The sequence below is a fragment of the Oreochromis aureus genome, linkage group 7 (genome assembly GCF_013358895.1).
Source record: "Oreochromis aureus strain Israel breed Guangdong linkage group 7, ZZ_aureus, whole genome shotgun sequence".
NCBI classification, from domain to species: Eukaryota; Metazoa; Chordata; class Actinopteri; order Cichliformes; family Cichlidae; genus Oreochromis; species Oreochromis aureus.
Genome location: NC_052948.1, coordinates 48,997,283 through 49,018,639, shown reverse-complemented (window position 1 = coordinate 49,018,639; position 21,357 = coordinate 48,997,283). Strand labels below are relative to the sequence as shown.

Genomic DNA, 21,357 nt, shown 5'->3' with positions numbered 1-21,357 from the left:
CTGTGTAACAAAGAAATGTGACCCCTCCGTACAGCATTTTGTGCAAAAGGTAAAACAAAAAATATAATTTTATTTACTTACCGGCTGACTGGTGGTCTGAGTGGCGACACCGGCGTGCATGTTTTTATTTAATGAAAACACCACCTTTCAGATGCATGCCCGTATGAAAGAAAAAACTTATAGTAAAAAAGTATTTTGATTTATTTTGTTTTCTATAAATTGTATGTCGAGTAAGAAGTGTTTCAGATTATTATTTATTTAATATTAAAAGTGATATTCAAAATATAAGAATTTGATGAGTTAACAGAAGAAACGCACTCATTATTACACTGTAGTATGACACATGTCATCTTTATAAGGCTTACATTGATATTGTATATAAAAACATCAAGAGTTGGAGGAAATACGGAGTGTGTTTTTATCCTTCTGTTTTTTTTTAAATGTCTGTAGCCTAAAAACTAAAAAAATACTTGTACAGTACTTCATAATATTTATTAAAACTCAATATTTAGTTACAGAGAGATGAAGTTTGATTTTAATGGCGCCCGGTGGCGCCAGTGTCCGGCAGCCTCGCCTCTGTCAGTGCGCCCCAGGGTGGCTGTGGCTACAATGTAGCTTGCCATCACCAGTGTGTGAATGTGTGTGTGAATGGGTGGATGACTGGATATGTAAAGCGCTTTGGGGTCCTTAGGGACTAGTAAAGCGCTATATAAATACAGGCCATTTACCATTTACCATTTACAAACTAGAACAAATTTTTGAGACCCTATCTTCTAGATTCAAGTTACACAGAAACATGTTTCCCTATGCAATGAAATCCTTTCCTTTTTTCCGCAGAAAAAAATAGAAAAAAATCATAATTTAAAAACAATAGAAACAATTACAAAAAACTACACTAGGTACAATAAAAGAAATACAATAGAAATATAAGATATGCTAAATATATATGTAAATAAAATAAAAAGACTGAGCTGCAAAAGGCTATGCACACATTTACACAATTTACATTTTAGCATGCTACAGTAGCATGGGCAGTAGAAACAGTAATGAGTGGCAATCACCTGTGTGTAACTTGAGAAAAAGCAGACAGTAAAACCATGGTTGTACGCTCACGTCAGACGTCTAATGGCCCCATTATGCCTGCTGTGACACCCATGACAGGGGGTTGTCATGGGTGTCGTGCGGTGAATTTGACATCACATCCTGTGTCATTTTGGCTGGTTGTGCACCTCTCAATTTTTGTAACCGCCACCACCACAGCTGGGCTGAAGACAGGAGTGTAGAATTGTGCTGGTTTGTACCGCCACTTTAATGATATTCCAGTACAGAAGCTCAGAGACATGCAGATGTACAGTGAGATATTGGAACAGTTTGGAAACCTGAGAATTTGTGTGTGTGTGGGGGGGGAGCTTGACAATGGCTTCCAGTTTGGACTTCTTTTCTTCCTATATCAGCACTTATGTAGCGATATTGTCTGAGTGGTCACACCTATTGTTCAGGAGAATACTGCAGCGGCTTCTTGCACCTTAATGATTGGTATGAATACAAGTGACTGTGAGATGAAGTTGCAGCAGGTATAATGGGGCCCAAATGGGAGCAGCAAAGAAAGAGTTATTTAGTTTGGAGATTCTAGATTTCATGTTTTTATACCTCCAGCCTGAGGGTAGAAGTCTGAACAGTCCATGTTGGGGGCAGGTAGAGTCACTGAGGACGGAGACAGCTATCCTATGAACTCTATGATGGTAGATGCTCTGCAGAGAGGGCAGTGGAGGTCTAATGATCTTTTCAGCAGTCCCAACCTCTCTCTGCAGGTGTTTGTGGTCCATAGCGTTGGTGTTGCCACATGGTGGTTCCATAGGTTTCATTGCTGCCAGTCATCCGTCCTATTACTGCAGTATCATCCGTGAACTTTAGGATGATACTATCTTTGTGATAGGCGACCCATTCGTAGGTGAACAGGGTTGAGGATACATCCCTCAACGCATCTCTCAGCCCATGTTTGTAGTAATGCTGGCTGAAGTTCTGTTACCAGTCCTGACAGATTGAGGCCTGTCAGTCAAAAAGTCTAGGTGTGAGGTCTATAGGTGTGTGTCTATATAAGTGAGGGAGAGAAAAGTGTAGGATCTGAGGTGGACCTGTTGGATCAGTAGGGATACTGGAGGGAGTCCAGAGTGTCCAGTATGCTGTTCTGAATGTGGGCCAGCACCACTCTCTCAAAATACCTAATGATGATCAGAGTGAGTGCTTGTGACAGGTTGGCGGGCTCGTCTTGGGAAGCAGGACAATGGTTGCTTTTTTTAAACAAGGGGTGCCGGTGCTCTGGCTGAGGTTAATGTTGAGGATGAACGTGAGAACATCAGCTAGCTCACTGGCACATGCTTGAGGAGAGCCTGCCCAGGGATGTTGTCTGGTCTTGCTGCCTTGTGGGGGTTGACCTCTTTCAGTGCTTTATGTACCTGACCTGATGAGCCAGTTAGGGGAGGGGGTGAAGGGCAGGTTGTCCTATATGTGTGCCTCCTCTCTGTGCTGTACCTGGGGGTCTCAAGCGGGTGTAGAAGGTGTTGAGGTTATCTGGAAGACCCGTCTATGGAGCTGATGCTGTAGTCTGAGATGTGCTGTAGGCCTTGCCACATCCACCTGGAGTTAGCAGTAGAATAGAAGCCATCCAGCTTCTCTCTGTACTGTCTCTTGGCTTCTTTCCTTAGTCCATACTTCGCAGTACTTCTACAAATATGCTGTTATAATGAACATTATGAAGAATAGTACAAGAGTGGATTCAAACCCAGAGATTTGTTGCTATGGAGAAACAATAAACCATGCATCACTATCCCACCTTTTAATAACCTTAAAGTCCTCACTCGCACTGTGACCACAGTCATGCGCAAATGTGTCGGTAGACCCTACAAATACCAAGAATGAAAATAAGTTAGGTTTATATGATGCTTCCCTTATTGTACTATAAAAATAATAAAGAATACTATTTATAAGTAGTTTATGTTTTTTTCCCATTTGGCTCCCACTTTTACTCCAACTGTACTCAATTGTACCCATGTCAAGTGCAGCTGAAACAGTAGTGCGGTGCTATTGAAACATCCATTCATAATTCTGTTTAGCTGCCTAACAACTTCAATGCAAATGCAAAAATCTTAAAAAATGAATTCAACAAAAAATATTTAATTTCTGTTAACAATTTAATTTAATGAGCAGCAGTAAAAAGTTTCTAATTTCTAAAACACCAAATAGCAACTGCAAATGTCTAGAAATATTTAATTGCATTTCATTTAATTTCTACCAATATTTAAAAGTTATTCACTTGAAGAGTGATTGCAAACAGCAGTAATAACACTGCAGGGTACAACCACATAACAACAGCCTAATAAACTATTCAAAAAACAAAGACAATCACTCATTAATTTACTCATGCATTCAGCTAGACATTGTGCCAGACACCATCTCAACTGTATCTCACCACCACGCTGCACACAATTGGCTCAATTGTCTGATAACCTTGAATAACACCATGCCATGCCATATATCAGGCTTTAGAGCCCAGCATGAAAATTACAAAGATGTCAGTTCAGTTTAACAGTGATACAAGCACAAGGAACTATTCAGTCTGATGGGACAATAATTTTTGGCTCTCCTACCTCAAATTTCCTGTGACCAAAGAGAATGCTAATACACATGTGGACATGTTTTACATATTTGAGGTGTTTCAAATATGGTAAACTGGCCCTCTGTTCCATCCGTACTCTGTCTATCTATTGACTAAAAGACTACATGTTAGTTAGCTTCAGAACAAAATATAATACTGACATAGTCTTTGTGTGAGGTGCACTTGATTATTCGCCAGATAGAGAACAGTTTAATGAATCAATCAATCCTCCATCCATCTATCCATTTTCTTAACCTTGTACCCATTTCAGGGATGCTGGGATTATCGTAGCTGCCCTATCAGGCAAAAGGCTAAAGGTGGGGTATTAACAGATAGAAACAAGGCAAGCTGGAATGCCTTGGAGTGAATCTGCACAGGCCTCAGGAGATCTTCCAAGTCCACACACCCACAACCTTCTTGCTGTGAGGCAACACATGCCATAGGATGACAAGACACATTTTTAAAAAAAATCTTTTATTTTTTAGTTGTATGTATTAAAACGGGTCAGTCAGAAGGAGTCCTGCAGATACCGTCCAGTTACAGATCAGCTTGGCATCCATGGCCTGGCTCTGCAGGACAGTCTTTACTCATAGTACTTTTAATACTACTACTTCTCTAGTTCTTACTCCATGCGCCTACTGCTAGTGTCATTTTTGTAATGGAAGATAATCTGGTCATTTCTTTAAGCTTGCCCAGGTTCGCAGTTTAGAGGTGGAATATGGTAGACTTGTTTTGTTTTGTCTTGTTTTTTTTGTTATCAGCTTTGCGAGGTCATGTGAAGTGGGCGGCTGTAGATATCGTGTCTGCGCAGACGCATCCTTGAACGGCAGACCGTGACCTTGGGTTTTGGCTGAGTATGGAGCATCTAAATGAATTACGGCGCGCCCCCGTCCGCCTGGCTGGGAAAAGGCGCATCCTCCTTCCTTTTTAGATTTCAGTCACGCACCTTTGCTCAGATTTGACAAGACGCACGAGGGATGTGTTTCGCTGTTATCCTCTCAGCTCCCCGATTTAAAGAAAAAGAGCGAGAATCGCGCTTATAAGAGTCGATGCCTTTGCTTTGTCTAACTTGAGATTTCTGGATTTATTCTGCACCCAGCGCGCATTTTACACAAATCTGCACCGCTTGCACACGACGGAGAGACTGCGCCTCCTCGAAGCGGGTATAGGGCGATAACCGATAGGCACCGAGAATATCCTCCGGGGCCGTTCGTGCTTTTCTACTCAGGCATTAAAAACAGAAACAAAATATAAGAATCGCGTATTTTAAAACAAGGTCACTAATGATTTGAGATCTCAAGCGCAGATCCCGATGCACATCACCTTCCTCCGGTGATGCTGTGGTCAGAGAGCAGTAAAACAGACTAAAAGGGAAAAAAATGTGATGGACAATGTCCACTCCAGCGGGTACGAGACACCTGCCATCCTGGTTCTGAATGCAGCGAAGAGAGACACCGAAGCGGGTGTCACCGTCAGCCCTGGATGCTGCGCCGAAAAATGGGATACTCCGACCCGTCGTCGGGTAAAGACTTGCTCGGCAGCAGATCTCTTTGTTTCATATTTATTTGCGCGTTTGGGCTCGTCACACTTTTGCAGCAGATTCTCTACGGGAAAAACTACATCAAGAGGTAAGTGCTGATATTTTTTTACCCCACTCCTTTCTTCTCTTCAGCCACGATTAGAAAGCAAATTAGAGCGCAGTCAGTTTCCAAGAGTGTAAGGATGACAGTGAGCGGTAAGAAGCATGCCTCTGTAGTCGTTGTTGATCATATCAGTGGCTTTTAATGGAAAAGGTAAAAATGTGAGTGATGAGGTAAGAACATGCTCAGTAGAAATGAGAGTAGTCTGGATGGTCTACATGTCGGGACAAGCTTTAGTGGCTGCAAAGAACAATAGCAATTAACCATCCATGTTTTTCTTTCTCCCCAGTGGCATAGAAACAGTTTCCATTGGATTTCTTTTCCTTTTTGTTCCTTTGATTTTTGTTTTTTGATATTTTCAGAAAACGAAGCATCACATTCATACCATACACAGTGCTTCAGCTGTGCATGGTAATGTTTTCCCTTTCTTTTTTGTTTTTTCTTCAAAGACCTTACTTTGATTTTCCGTTTCAGCCTTCTTGACTGGTCGTAGCCTACATCTGACAGAGGCATCAGATTTTCATAACACATATGAACGCTACTGGAGCTGATGATGGTGGTGATGATGATGATGGTGGTGATGATGATGACAGAAAGCAGCATGTTGAAGATGATGTGTATTTCCTTTTGGTTCCTGTTAAATAATTCATTTTACCAGACTGCACCCTAGTGCACATGCCGCCACTGCAGAGCCACGTTTCATGCCTCTGCATCAGTATTTAACCCCTTGACAGGGGTGTTCTTTAGTTGGACCCTGGTTTGTAGTCCACTGTAAACCCACTGTAAGATTTATTTCCCAACTTTCAGGTCACTTTTTTTAATGGTCTGTGCTTAAAATCTCCGTGAGACGAGCAGATGTTGAGAAGCTGGGATGTTTGAGCTTCAGGTGCTTCAAAAAGAAACATAAAACTTTATCCCCCCTCTCACCACCACCTCCAGATACTTTACCGACAGGACATATATGCTTACTTCAAAGCAAACATATATGTGCTGCAATCTGAAAGTCCCCTCCCACCCTCCCTCCCAGAAAACACACACACGCACACAATTAATCCCTCCCTTGCCACCCCGCCGGGCTGGTCTGATAATACTCGGCATGGATTCATGGCATCCTGACCTCTTCAGTGAGATGCATGAATTCAGACGCGAAGCACACACACACTTTGTTTCGCCCCTGCGCCTTTTTTGCTTTCCTCCTAGAGCTCGGCCTAGGAGAGAAGGGGAACAAGCCACACAACAGAAACCAGTTGGCTCAGCGGCAGCCATTTTGCTACAGTCTGTCTGCACACACCTCAGTGGGAGCGAGGGAAAGAGGAAGGAGACTGTGAGAGACCCAAGGAGTGTGATAAAATGAATGTGTTTTCATACATGCGTGTGTGTGTGTGTGTGTGAAACAGAGAGAGAGAGAAGGCGTCATCTTATGATATCTACCCATGCATAAACAATCAAAAGTCATCCACATGGATTCGGCCACACCCAGCCTCTTCCCTCCTCCAAACCTTGGCCGGAGAACACATTGGCAGGATGCTTGCTGTGCACTTCTTTGCTTCTGTGCTTCACAGAAAAAAACAAAACATAAAAACAGATCGGTAATTACGTGAGGCATGTAGGCTGGCTAGGATGGTTGCAGAGGAGACATTTGGGTGCTGGCAAACTGAATGATGGCTTATGGAGTAACAGTTTAGATGTATCATCACTCTTACATTAACTCGCTCTGTGTATACGTCAGCGTTATGGCTGAAGGGGCTCTCGGTTCAATGCATGAGGATGCCCATTAAAGTCAAACAGTACGACGTGCGCATTGATGTACTTGATAAATCTGTCTGTGAATCTGACCATTCAGTTTGAAAGGAGCCACCTTAGAGAGACGCATAAGTCCGCTCCCTGTCTGCCATCCTGGTGACAAAGGGGTGAAGTGGAGAGTGTAGGATTATAAAGTGGGAGCGCGAGATCGTGGAGGGACACCGCTGACACACTTCTGAGAATGAAGACATTAACTTTCAACTCCGCTTGACTTCAGGAGGGCGATCTAAAAATACTCTTGGATAGAGAGAATAGCACCCCGGGCTGCAGGGAGGAAGGGATTAAGAAAGCCACAGATGATGAGTGGCGGTGTAAATGCAACTAATTATGATATTCATTATCAGTGAGTCTATTACTGCTTCAATTAATCATTTCACAAAATTACTGGCTGCCCTGTGGAGTCATGCACACACGGCTGTTTATTAAATCTTCTGGTTGCATTATGTAAGTGAGCTTTATCTCCCTGATTCTGAGGCTTTTCTCTTTGTGCGTGTGGTTTTTTTGTTGGGGGGGGGGGTTTGTGCTGTTGACACAGCTGTAACTGAGCATTGACGTTAGCACATGGTATCGAGTCACAGCACTTTGAACATGTGGGGATATGAAGAGGAAAAACTAAGAGCACAAGCAGAGGAGAGGCTCAGCTACAGCCCAGTTTTCAGTTTTGGTCTGAACAACAGACGAGGTAGTCTTAGAGAAACATACAGCAGTGAAAAAGCATCTGGATCGATGTGCTGATGGAGTCAGAGCACATTAGTGCTACAGGGCAACTTTGTGATTGTTGCTTGTCTACAAATGCTTGCGTTAGCGTCTCATGTGGACTTATAGATGGGCTCCTAAGGGCTGATCCTGATCCTAAGCTGATCTGTGAGTCAGAAGTAATCTAATGTAGCTACATTTGTATGGAGCTTTTCTAGTCTTACCAGCCTGTCAAAGCACTCAAGTAATCACTTTTGGAGTTTGAATTTTTGCTACAACACTAAAGTATGTGAGATTAAACTCAAGCCTGCAGTAGGCTTGTTGTTTTGGTGATGACTAATTCAATTCTATTTATATAGCGCCAAATTACAAAAGCAGTAGCCCCATGGCGCTTTATACTGTAAGATAGAGACCCTACAACAATACAGAGAAAACCTCAACAATCAAACAGACCCCTTTGAGCAAGCCCTTGGTGACAGTGGGATGAAAAAACTCCCTCTTAACAGGAAGAAACCTCAGGCAGAACCTGGTTTAGGGAGGATTGGTGGTGATGGGAGGAAGACAGGGGAAAAAACACACTGTGGAAGACAGGTTTATGTGTTTAAGGTGTATGTTAGATAACCTGATGAACCAAACTGTGCTGCTTTGAATAGTGTTGATTAGCTTTTGTCCTGTCTGAGGCACAAGAAGAGGGACAGAAGCCTCTCGAATTTTAGCGTTCGGTTCTGCAGCCGCTTGTGGAGTGCCGTGGAGATGTTGAAGTGCCACTCAGAGCAGCTAAGCGCGCCTGCGGATTGGTATTGATGCGACCCCCTGATGATAAATGCTCCATCACATAATGCATCCAGAAATGCTCTTTGGGTTCAATCTCCTCCTGCTGAAATTAGCACGACACCCACAAAGCACTCAGAAATGAGTCACGCATGAGTACTTGCATAATAGTCAGCATAACAGGAGAAGTTGTACTCCCCCAGATGTTTGGATGTATGGAATGTGATTAGCGTCGTCACAAGTGGAGATATATTAATATGTTGAGAAAATCTCAAAGATCAAATTTTAAGTAAAAAAACAACATGTGAAAAGCACAAAAGTTTTCAAGTCACTGGACATTTTGCCCCACAAAACTAAGGAATATACTTTAACGTGCTGACATTTACCGTTAAATCCTGGTGCCAGAAACCCTTTTAATGCACAAACACTGAGATGAAAAATAGCTTTCAACACATTTTCCTCCTGTCTAAGTAACATCTGCTGTTCCACAGCATGTGCAGCAAAGGAGGAGGATAGATTTATTGAGAACAACAAAACAATACTGCCATTTTCAGATTTGATTGACAGCTAAAAATAGCTGCCTTCCTCCATGTTCTCCCTCAAAGAAATCCTGGCTCTCGCTCCTGTAGAATGAGCTTTTTTATTCCGGGCACAGTTATAACATCCTATAAAGCACATGCACCAAATGACCTCCTCTGATAAATGTACTGTGATGGCGTCCAGCTGAAGTTAACATAGCGAGACCAAAGGTCAGGTTAAGCTTCTGCAAGCCATTGCATCTTTTCGTTAAATACAGTATTGATGTGTTACTAAATTGAGATACCTCAATTTAGTAATACAATTTAGGTTCTTCTCACTCACTGAATACTATTAGATCCGGTAGCTTAAACTGATCGTCCCTTTGTTTCTCAGTAATATCTGGATGAAAAGATGGTCTAGATTGGCAGCTTAATACTATATTGGCAAATGTGCTGGCCATTTGGCACTGATTATCGCTCGTCTCTTAAATCACTCACTTCAATATATTGATTTACAAGTCTAAAGCTCGTGCAAGCAAATATTGCAGAGTGTGAATGTTTGAATCACACTCAGATTAGTGGCATCAGCCCAGTATAAAATGTATCAGTATGTATTCAGATCACGGTGTCACTGTAACCCTGCTTGGTGTCATATACTGTCTTTCTTTAGCCAAAAAGCTGGTCCCCTCTTCCTCTGTATGTGCATGTGTGAGTGTGTAAAGGTACAACTTTTTCTGGGTTTTGTGACTGAACATATGCGCTTGGCAGTATGTGTTTGACATTTGCACGATGGGGAAAATAAATCCCAAATAAACTGACTCATTTTCTTACTAGTGCGCAACAGTTTAGCCGACTCAAAGGGGACGAGACAGGAAATTGGACCGGTCCCGTTAATTTCTCCGATGACGGATCTCTGAAGCCTGCCAGAAATGGAAGGAAAAGGTACCTTTCCAGCGCCACTGACTGCACAACACCTCTGACAAAAGAGTGTGCGTGAGAGAGAGAGCGAGAGAGACTGAAAGGCAGAGTGAACGAGAGATCACAAGTTTCAAATCCACCCTCTCTAGTGACGACCCAGCCCTGCATGCGTGGACTGGGCCGCTGATACCCCATGACTCCCCTCAGATGCTGTAGAAAGGGCTCAAGCCGAGGCACATTTGCACTTTTCTTCTCTACTTGTTTTTGACATCTGCAGGTTTAGGAAGCTAGCAGGGGGTTGCTGATGTCACAGGGCTACATCACACGTTTAACTCTAACTTAACCTGTCTGCATGTTGACAGATGTTTCCGTCAGAATTTTCAGCCAGATTCACAGATCTCCGTAATAGTCACACCCTGCCTAGCTGATATTAAGAAGAAAAAAAAACGCCCTCAAAGGTAGGCCAGTTTGAAGGCATTTTTAGCATTTTCACAGAAACCCAAGAATATCTCTCTCTCTTTTTTTTTCATTAGTTTAAAAGGGATAAACTCTCATATTTTTTTCAGTGGTGGTTGCACTTCAGATTTGCTCTTGCATGTTGTCTGATCCCGTCCACCTCGACCCCCCCTCCCCCAAATCCCTAAATCCCACCCCCTTTCAGAAGCTGGTTGAACCACGGTCTCCTGTTGATGTACTGGCTTCTCCTTGTACCTCTGTGTCGCATCCAGCACCCATTTCAAAATGCCTTGTCAACCTGTGTCTCATACTGTTCTGCACAGCTCTGTGTGTATACCATATGCATAGTGTGGACACTCTTCTCCGCTCCTCCTATCTCCCCTTCTCACATCTGCATTGTCTCTCTCTGCGACCTGAATTTAACCCCTTTTCCCCACTGTACTCTCTTTGTTACAAGAAGACAGGAACGTGCCCGATTTTTTTTTCTCCCCGCCTCCCATACCCCACGAAATTGTGCTAAAATGCTCATCTTGGATTGGTTTTTTCAACTAGCAATTGCGCAGTCAATCTAAGAAGCCATAAGCGACGAAATTCACCTCATGGAGTAAATTATTGTCTTGATTTCAGACCTGAACAGAGAACACTTGCAAAGGTTTTATCATCTTAGCTAAAACAAGAACGAACAGCCTCTATTCAGCGTGTCAGATATATTCTATGAGACCAACGCTCCTCTCTGTATAACCTCAGAAATACACTGCATCATCAGGTGGATGTAGACAACCAGTTTCATCGTTCCTTATTTGTACAATCTCATCCCAGCATCTTGTTCCTTTAATGCATCTCTCCATTGTATTGCTTGTTGCATCCTTTTATAATCTTTTTTTTTCTTACTTTGTTAACTCACATCATTTACTTCACAGCCACAAGTAATATGCAGCAGTTTTATTCATCTTTCAAAACAGAATGCTCCATTTAATGTGCGACAGATACCAACATTCATTCTAACAAAGACACATTGCAGGTTCCCCCAATTCACATCATGTCCCTAACCAAGCATTATCAAAAACACTGTTGGCATTGCAAGAGCCCTCTAAAATTCTGATGTAATTCTTGAGTATATGTATTCTTTCAGTTTAACAATAAGGTGTAAAGAAAAGTAAAATCCCTAGAGGGGCATCTCTACCACAAGATATACAGCGGATCAATATGTCCTTTGGATTAAACAAGCCAACAAAAAACGTTTAGTTGAATGAAGCCAGAAAGAGATGGATCAGTTCTGTGGCTCACTGCCGAACCTTAACAGGAAGATTATGGATCAGGATAAAGATAGCAATCTCATGAGGGTAAGACAGTTTATAAAATGCATCATATTGATGGTGTAAAAACATGTCAGTTTAGAGAAAAAAAAAAGCAAATGTGAAAAAACCCATCTAAATAATCACTAAAGCAAGACTGTGGCTAACAGTGCTAATGACAGAATAACTTTATATAGTGCTGAATTTTTATTGAGTCCATGCATGTTACATGTACTGTCAAAAAAGCGCACGTAGAAAACCCATGACAGACTTCAGTCGCACATGTATTTACAGTTAGCTAGGGTCAATGTTAGCAGGCATCTATAGGAATTGAAGGCATCGCAGCAGAAATATAGCAAATGGTGCTGTGGTAATAGGATAAGCATGAGGGAAAATATACGTGTTTCCTTAATTTTTTTCCCTCAGAACTTAAATCATGTAACATGTTCAGTTCAATTTACATCCCTGGCTTCTAAACATATGCAGTTTGAAAGACGGATGTAGCTTCTGGGTCTGAAAGTGAAGCCACCATGGCTTGCATTCTTTTGAATGGTCAGCAGGGGGTGAAGTCCCTTACTTTTTGAACAGTCAGAACCTGCTCGCCACATCTGGTTTTTAAAGCACCAGGATGACTACATGAAAACGCTCAATTTAATAACTCCTGTGATGGTGGCTACGTGCATCTTTGATACTGCCTGTGCTTCTAACCCTAGGATGAAACCAAACATCTCCATAAGGGAGTCTCTTTACTTCACAGATGTACATCCAAGCTATTACATTTAAAGTAATTAGTGATATTTAAAAATCCCTTTCGACTACCCAACAAAACATAACATTAGCAGGCTCCTATTCCTCCATACTAACCACGCCCCCTGCCACACACACATTTTATCCAGACCGCTTTCTGATCACGTTTAAACAAAAGGCTGTGCTGGAAGAAATGTGGCATCAGTACACAGAAATACGACAGCCGACTTTAAATTTCTAAGCCAGCATGGCTCTTTTTCCAGCGTTCTCTGCACGACCATTTTGTGAAATCAACCAAAAGCACACCACACATTAAAGACATTATTTTTGTGTACTTTTTGGTTAATGTTGCCATTCCAGTGTAACGATTGTTTCACGTGTCTAAAAGAAGCTCTTCCAATTCTTTAGTCCTTATTAAAAAAGATAAAATTCCTCCCAAACTCTTTGTTTGTTATTACCTCTTTGTTATGGTTACTTGTTTGCATGACTATTGTTGTATGTGTTCATGTTTACAGTGTGACAAAATTGTAATAAATCAGTCAAACTGTCACGTTACTCCTGCCAGCACAGCTGACATACTTACTCACTCCTCACACAAAAGCACAGACACAGCCATGCTCATAACCACCAGATGCTACACCGCTAAACCGTCTAATCCACCATTTTAGCAAGCCAAGCACTGGAATCAGCTCTATTTCCCTTTCTGTTTCTCTCCTAATTCAACATGTGAACATACAGTGTATGCACACATTTTAGCCCCAGAGTACCAATGTTACACCATGCAAGTTCTCATCATAGCCAGTGAACTATATAAAAATATGAGAGGTGCTACGTTTCTTCACTTAGTGTATGACATTGGTTTAGACTAAGATGTAACAGAATCTGGTGCAAGTGTCCAGTAGACATGTTACTATCTTGTTTGTGACGCCTAAAATCAGTGACATCATTTCTGTCATTTGTCATTCCACAATGCTCTACTGATATTCTAGTATTTCATAAAGTCAAACCATAGACATTTTACATTAAAAATTAAATATTTTTTCTTATTGTGACCTTTAAACACACTGTTTTACATATATATATATTATTTAAGCATAGTGTATTTTATCTCCTCTGTTTATTGTTAAATTCTTTTATGTTGAATAGATGTAAGCAGAGGATGACTCTGTTTATCCCTCCAGGTATCTGGAAAACTATGATGGCTCCTTTGACTACAACTCTACTGCATGCAGGGAGCTCAGACAGGAGATTATAGACGTCAAAGTGCTGACAATGTGAGTGTCCGATTATGTTACGTCTAACAAAGTAAAAAAATCTCCAAGGTAATCCTGCGTGTTTATCATGTATGAAAGTATTCATGTGTGATCACAGCCTTTACAGTCAGGAGTAGGGTTTACTGGTACAGTGTCAATGAAGATAAATTGAGTAGCAGAAGAAAAAAACGCATGAAGAAGTTAAAAATTAAGCATCACCACCAGCATAAGAATAACTAGCATTTTCAAAACAATGTGTCTCTGCTTCTGGATGACAACAAGTATTGGTCAGGTTTTAGTGAAGTAGTCCTCCTTGACATCTCAGCAGATTTTAATTCTCATTAGTTTACAGTCATTACAGCCAACTAATGACTGCAGAACTTTTCATCTGTATGTCACACGTTACAATATCATGTGACAAGTGATGAATGCAAGCTAAATGTGTCAATGACATTCTGATTATTTCTTTGTAAGGCGAGGCTTTGTTAGCAAAAATGGGCTAAATCTATTCTAGCATGCTAACATTCTAAATGCTACAACTTAATACTGCACAAGGCACAAAATAAATCTGAAAAGGATAGTATTTGAAGATACTTGAACATGATAACCCATATTCCATTAAAGATGGATGAGAGCTCTGTTACATTAACTAGCTGTCTTTGAAGCTCTGGTTTGGAAGCCCCTGTGTTAGCATTTTGACTTCTGACATGTTGGGTTTTTAACGCTAGAAGTGGCTATTTTAAGATGAAAAGGTGGTGTGTTATCAGCTAACATTAGCAGGCTTAATTTGCAAAGTCTTCCTATATACAGGGTGTTTTAGTGCGTAGTGTAGAAAGACATACTTGCTAATTTTGGCTAAACTAGCACTAGCACCATGAAACACCAATAGAAGACCAATATTATTTGTTTTCTTGCTGTTCGGCAGCAGTTTTTGACACTGTGCCAAAATTTTTGGCATGATGAAAGATTTCAAGGCAACCCAATGAATTTTGTCAACCGTCCAGTGGTGCGAAATGAAACAGGATCATAAAAGTTCACAGTAATAGTTATTGAGTTATTAAAAGTCAACCAGCTAAGTAAACAACACTTTCAGGTCTGGAGTCATGCCATAGTGTGACCAAAAAAGACACAAAAATAAGTACATGTGTAGGGTCAATACATGATTGCTAGCACAGATTATTTTATGTTGTTACTTCAGGCAATTCTTGACCATTTGAGCAGTTTCATTACTCAATAACATCCATTTTGTTGCCAACACTATTGAGCCAAGTTGTTGGTCTCCTTCTTTTCTTATCACTACGGGACACTATAAATAACATGCTTACAACATACAGTAGATTACTGGCCAGATTCATTACACTGCTCAATGAGCCCCTTGTTCCAAAGGCAATCTGAGCAGCATCTTTCCTCTTGTGTGAATATGAGCACTGTCCAGTGACCTTTTGCATGTGGCCCTCAGGCTGGCAGCTTAATTATCAAAATCATACTGAGTGCTCAATGAAAGGCCTTGAGCGACTCTGGCTGCGGCAGGGAACAGCTGTTGTCACTCTGGCAGACAGCAAAATGAACGCACAAGCTTGACTCCCAGAGCAAATCACGCCACCCCAATCATCTCCAAGGAAATGTCAGTTCAAGGACATCTATTTACAGATGTGCTTTCTGTTAATGAGTCAAGATCCAGCGTGATCAGTAAAGTTGTAGCAATGTTTTTTGGCCTCTGGTTTATCTTTTTGAAACGTTTAAGGTGTTTCTTCAATTTGTTGCCTCTGCAGAAATAATGGTTAATTGGAAAAACCATGTCAGTTGGAATAAAGTCATCTTTCCTCATCCCACAAGTCTCTCAATCCTGTCCGTCTCTCTTCCAGGGTGAAAACGTCAGATCTCTTTGAAAGATGGCGAAACCTGCAGGTGTGTAGGTGGGAGCAGAACAAGGAGGAGGCCAGCAACTTTAAGTAAGTGTTACTCATTCTGAGCAGAAGAATTATGTATGTAAATGTCTGCATTTATCAAAAAAGGTCTTTTTTCTAAAGACTGTACATATTTGTTTTTTCCGTGTTTTTTGTGAAGTGCACTGGTTACCTTTTGAATTGTTTAAAAAAACATACTTAACATTATTATCTCTTATCACCTTGACTTTTATTGGTTTGGAAGTCCTCTGCAGAAAATTAGCGATTACTTCTTTTGATAAAATGTCATTAAAATAGAGTAAACTTTACACGCCAAATGTGTACAAATAGTATAGAATGTGGAGAATACCAACCCCAAATTTTATAGAGTAATATTTAGAAGAACTGACTGTTGGGGAATTATAACTAGCCGAGTAGAATAAGATGAAGGATTAGTATATTGGATAAAATACTGTATATTCTTAAATGTAAAAGAAAAAAGCAAACATGTTCAGGATCTTACCATATACACTCACTGGGAACGTTTTTGATTACACCTTGCTAATACTGGGCTGGTTGCTATAGATTTTTTAGCTGCACATCCATGATCTCAATCTCCATCACATCCTTGGAGAGCCCATGTGAACTGTAGTATCAGTTTCTGTAGCCCATCTGCTTCAAGCTTTGATATGTTGTGCATTCAGTATACTATTTCTGTATACTTTGTATGTAATGAATGGTTATTTGGGTTTCTGCTGTCTTCCTGTCACCTCAAAACAGCTTAGTCATTTTTCTTTGACCTCTGGCAACAACAAGACATTTTTGCCCAGAGAACTGCCACTCACTAGATATTTTATCCTTTTTTTTAGATTATTCTCTGTAGACCCTTGAGATAGTTGTGTGGGAAATCATTAGCTCCTGAAATACTCAAAAATACCAGCCTGTATGGCAACAATCATACCATGTTCAAAGTAATTCACCACCTAGTAGGTTGTCTTGACCAGCTCTACATGCCAAAAGGCATTGAATTGCTGGATGACAAGCAAGTGTATTTAACAATGTGACCAGTGATCTATTAAAGTATCCTCATTAATCAAAGGTGTGTTTTAAGAAGATATCAAGAGCTGAAATAACATTTTATTTAAAAAGACATTGTTCATTTGTAAGTACCACCTTTCGATAAACATCCCAAAGCAATTAGGATGTAAAGGTTGAAATAATTTTGGTTTTGAGCTTACCGTGCATCTTCTAAAGCTAAGTTTTACTTTTCTTTGGTGTCTTCCTGAAGGATGTCTCTGTCTCGCTGCTGTAATGCTCCCAACTTTCTGTTCACGACCAAGAGGAACACTCCTGCAGGGACCAAGCTGAGGTACGAGGTGGACACCAGTGGTATCCTTCCCATTACTACTGAGATCTTCAAGATGTTACCAGATGTGAGTTCACCACCTCTTTATGAGCGTTTGTTATTTTCTACTGTATCTGGGGGCATTTTCAAACCTGCTGATCTGATGTGTTTGATTTCAAAATTCCTTGTGTTGTGTTCATTTGAAATTATCACCTCATGTCTTTCAGGATATGCCGTATTCCAAGTCGCAGTTCAAGAAATGTGCTGTCATTGGAAATGGTGGTATCATCAAGAACAGCAAATGTGGAAAGGAAATTGACTCAGCAGATTTTGTTTTTAGGTATTCACAATGCAGTCTTTTAGTATTTGATATGCGAGAGTTGTACAGTGTTACCTGGAATTCTGTTCTGATTTAATATTTTTGATCTTTATATTACTTTTGAAGAATACATACAAATCGATAACAATTAATTGTTAATAGATATTGAATAATAAAACTTGAACTTTTTGAGGAAAAATAACATGACAAGAAGTCAAAAAAGTACTTCATCTTTCATGCAAAATTCTTTGAAATTTTACCTCAACCTTTAAACTCAAAGCATCAAATAATAAACTAGCACTAAATTCTGAAATCTATACACTGAATGGCCACAACATCAAAACCGCTAAAGTGTATAACTTGGATGGTCTCAGTAGAATCCAATTTTCTGCTAGTAAATCCTTGGTCCTATCATTCACAAAGATGGAACTTTGTAACTTTGACATTTAACTTCCAAAGTGTTGTTAAAGACCAGCTTCCCGAAAGCCCAAGGCATTGACTGAGCCTTCAAACACCCTAAATCCCAATTTGATTGAGTGTCTGGGGATTCATCATGACAAGCTGCCAATGTTGCAGATCCAGATACCAAAGGACATCCCCGGAGGTACTGTTGATGTCCTGAAGGATCAGAGTTGTTTTAGCAAAATGAATATGAAGTAGTTTAATGTTGCTGCTGATCAGTGTAGTTCCATGGACCTCGCTTCACCAAGAGAAATTCAAATGTTAAAATTCCCGTTTATTCCAGTTACAGTGGTGGAAATAATTATTGATCCCCTGCTGAATATGTGAGTTTGCTCACTTACAAACAAATGAACTCTTTCTAATTTTTATGGTAGTTTCATTTTGATACAGATAAAGAAAAAACGCATTAATAAAAGTTATAAATTGAGTTTCATGTCATTGAGTGAGATAAATATCTCGATACGTTTCTTGTAGTTGGTCAGTTTTCACACATCTCAAGAGGGATTTTAGTCCACTCGTCTTTATAGAAACTCTCTAAATCCTTTAGATTTCTTGACTGCTGTTTGGCAACTCGCAGCTTCAGCTCCCTCCACATATTTTCTAGGACTAAGTTCTGGAGACTGGCCAGGCCACCCCATGGCCTTCTTCTTTAGCCGCTCCTTTGTTTCCTTAGTGGTTTGTTTTGGGTCATTGTCATGCGGAAAGACCCATGACCCATTTTCAGTCTTCTGACTGAGGGAAGTAGCTTCTCATCACTTTATGATTTTATATTTTTTTCTTTTCTTAATAATTGCACCAGCAGTAGTCACCTTCTCACTAAGCTTCTTGCTGATGGTCTTGTAGCCCATTCCCGACTTGTTCATGTCTACAATCTTGTCTCTGACGTCCTCTGACGAGTTGTTGTTCTTGCCCATTGTGGCAGACAGGTTTGAATAATAGAAACTGATTGTGTGGACAGGTGTGCTTTATGCACATAACAAACTGAAATCAGGAGGATCTCTAATAGTGGGAGTCAGAATTCTGGCAGGGTGGTAGGGGATCAATACCGATTTCACTTAATGACCTGCAAATCAGTTTATGCCTTTTGTGTAATGTGTTTTCTTCTGGATTTTTGGTTGGTTAGCCAATTTATGTAATTTATTGTAAAAAAAAAAATACCCCAACAGCTTCTTATTAAAACTATTATATGATTACTTGTGCAACTCTTCAGGTTGTCTCCTCAGCATGCCTGTTTTTAAACATATCAAGTCAAATCTAAATGATTATTAAACTCTAGTGAAATGTTATTTTCCTTTTTTTGCAGATGCAACATACCGCCCATTAATGACAAATATTCAGCAGATGTTGGGACTAAAACAGATCTGGTGACAATAAACCCGAGCATTATAACTGAGAGGTACTGTAAATATGGGTCTGAGCAAGAAGTCCGCTAACCCCTCTTTAGCTCAGCTTCTGCCATTGATCTTTTCCTGTTATCACATGAATCACTTTCTCTGCAGATTTCAGAAGCTGGAGAAATGGCGGAGGCCGTTTTATGACGTCCTTCAGAATTACGAAAACTCCTCAGTGGTGCTACCTGCGTTCTACAACACCCGCAACACCGACGTGTCATTCAGAGTTAAGTATATGCTGGATGATTTTGACTCCCAGAGAGGTGTGTTCTTCTTCCACCCGCAGTATCTGCTTAACGTGCAGCGCTTCTGGGCCGTGCAGGGCGTCCGCGCCAAACGGCTCAGCAGCGGCCTGATGCTAGTCACCGCCGCATTAGAGATGTGCGAGGAGGTCCACCTCTACGGTTTCTGGGCGTTTCCTATGAACCCCTCTGGCATCTTCATCACACACCACTACTACGACAACGTCAAACCACGGCCGGGCTTTCACGCAATGCCTCATGAAATTTTCAACTTCATTCACATGCATACACGTGGGATCATCAACGTACACACAGGGCCATGCGCATGATCCCTCACTCTAACTAGTAATTTGCTTTAATGCAACAGCTCAAGATTTTACCTTTTAATTTGTCTTTAGGCCAGTTTTCATCACGGCAATCTCAGTTTAGGCAACTATTTTGACCCCAGTTCAAACAGAGTTGGCCTTGGGACACTCTCAACTACATGTTGAAGATTTCTCGCTTTAACTGCCAGCATCTTTCAAGTTTTTCACTTCAGTAAAATCACCATGGTTATCTCCGACTGTCAGACCATTGGATGCTTGTTTTTAATGTGAACAAAGTGGTCTTCATAGTGATGTTGTTTCTGTGGAGTTTTCTAGTGGCTCGGCTGTACAGAGGTGTTGTTTTTCTACTTGGTCACACAGATATTTAAGCCTATCTTCTTCTCTCTTTTTCTCAGACACTCTGTGGGTGTGGCAGCTTTTAATGTTTGTGTAAAAAAACAAAAAAAAATAAAGTCTGAACCTTAATATTCAGCTAATATTTAAAAAAATATGAAAAAAATCAAACTGTAATATTCAGTTGTCTACTTTTGTAATCTATTTCCTATTCACCATATTCCCTCGGTGAATATTTTAAAAAACACTCTCGAAACGGCCTGTTTTCCACGGCCTTCTTTCTCCCATTTCCAAATACTTCTCATCATTTCTGGTGGAAAAGAGGCAAGATTTTCTTTTCCTTTTTTTTGGGAGGAGTTGGGTGTCGTAGATTAGGGTGAAAGCTAGAAAAATATTTTGCAATACACCAACTCCACAGAACTTTTGGCTTTCCAGTTTTTAAAGCAACCCAGCCTATCGCTGTCTTTCATGTCTTAAGCCTTATTGCCTTATGAGGTATGGAATCCCTCTGTATGATGTGCAGTGCACTTGGTGTTTCCTTTGTCTACGAATTCAAATCAGACAAAGTTTTTAGTTTGCCTCTTTTCATCCAAGCACAACCCTAACACGCTAAGGTAAAGCGATTCATGTGCAGTTCATGGCTTGTATTCTACTGGAATCCCTCCCTGTAAACTCCACTCATAACCACGTAGTGCTCTGCATGACTTTACTCTATACTTGGCTTTGTGTGTGCCTGCTTCAGCGATCACTGATATAGCCTATGTTTACACTTAAGCCTCAACTGAAGCTCACAGTGCTTTTGGAGATGTACACGAGACTCTTGCTTGGAGAAAGATTGATGGATATGTTAAAGTGGCTGAGATGATGTGGTATCATTTTCACTTATGACCCCCCAAAATGTATTATGCTACTGTGGTACACTGGAAAGTCATAAAAGGTTTTGCTATTTGTTTTGTTGTATGCAACACTTGTGAGACTGTAACTTTACTTTTCAGTCACTCCTCTGTTCATGCTCAGCTGTGCACTTGTCCATTATTTCTTTGAATGCATTACAAATAAGATAAAAAAAAAAAATGCTGTTTCCCTCATCTCTTTATACAGACTCTTTGTGTGTTTATGCAGCAGCAAAAAGTTTCGAGCTAAATTGCTCTACAGTCACAGTTAATAAGCAAGAGTGGAAATAGAGGGGAACTGGTCTGTGTAAAGAATGGAGGTAATATATAACACAGTGCTTCTTAAATGACTCTGGATCATTCTTTATACTGCTACTGTGTTTGTAAATAAACTTGTCTGAATTTTCA

The 21,357-nt window shown here is 40.6% G+C and overlaps 1 protein-coding gene across 2 annotated transcripts; it reads left to right on the top strand.

Moving 5' to 3' along the window:
- The first annotated feature begins 4,519 nt into the window (after positions 1-4,519).
- Positions 4,520-21,357, top strand: st8sia5 (ST8 alpha-N-acetyl-neuraminide alpha-2,8-sialyltransferase 5). Of its 2 annotated transcripts, XM_031754700.2 has the most exons (9): positions 4,520-5,283; positions 9,918-10,025; positions 10,364-10,459; positions 13,681-13,773; positions 15,618-15,704; positions 16,927-17,071; positions 17,211-17,323; positions 19,068-19,160; positions 19,264-21,357. In XM_031754700.2, exons 1-9 carry the CDS (start codon positions 5,138-5,140, stop codon positions 19,724-19,726), a joined length of 1,344 nt encoding a protein of 447 aa, XP_031610560.1. In that variant the 5' UTR covers positions 4,520-5,137; the 3' UTR covers positions 19,727-21,357. The 2 variants fall into 2 exon arrangements, with proteins under 2 accessions (XP_031610560.1, XP_031610561.1); XM_031754701.2 differs by lacking the exon at positions 10,364-10,459 and having other exon boundaries at positions 4,524-5,283.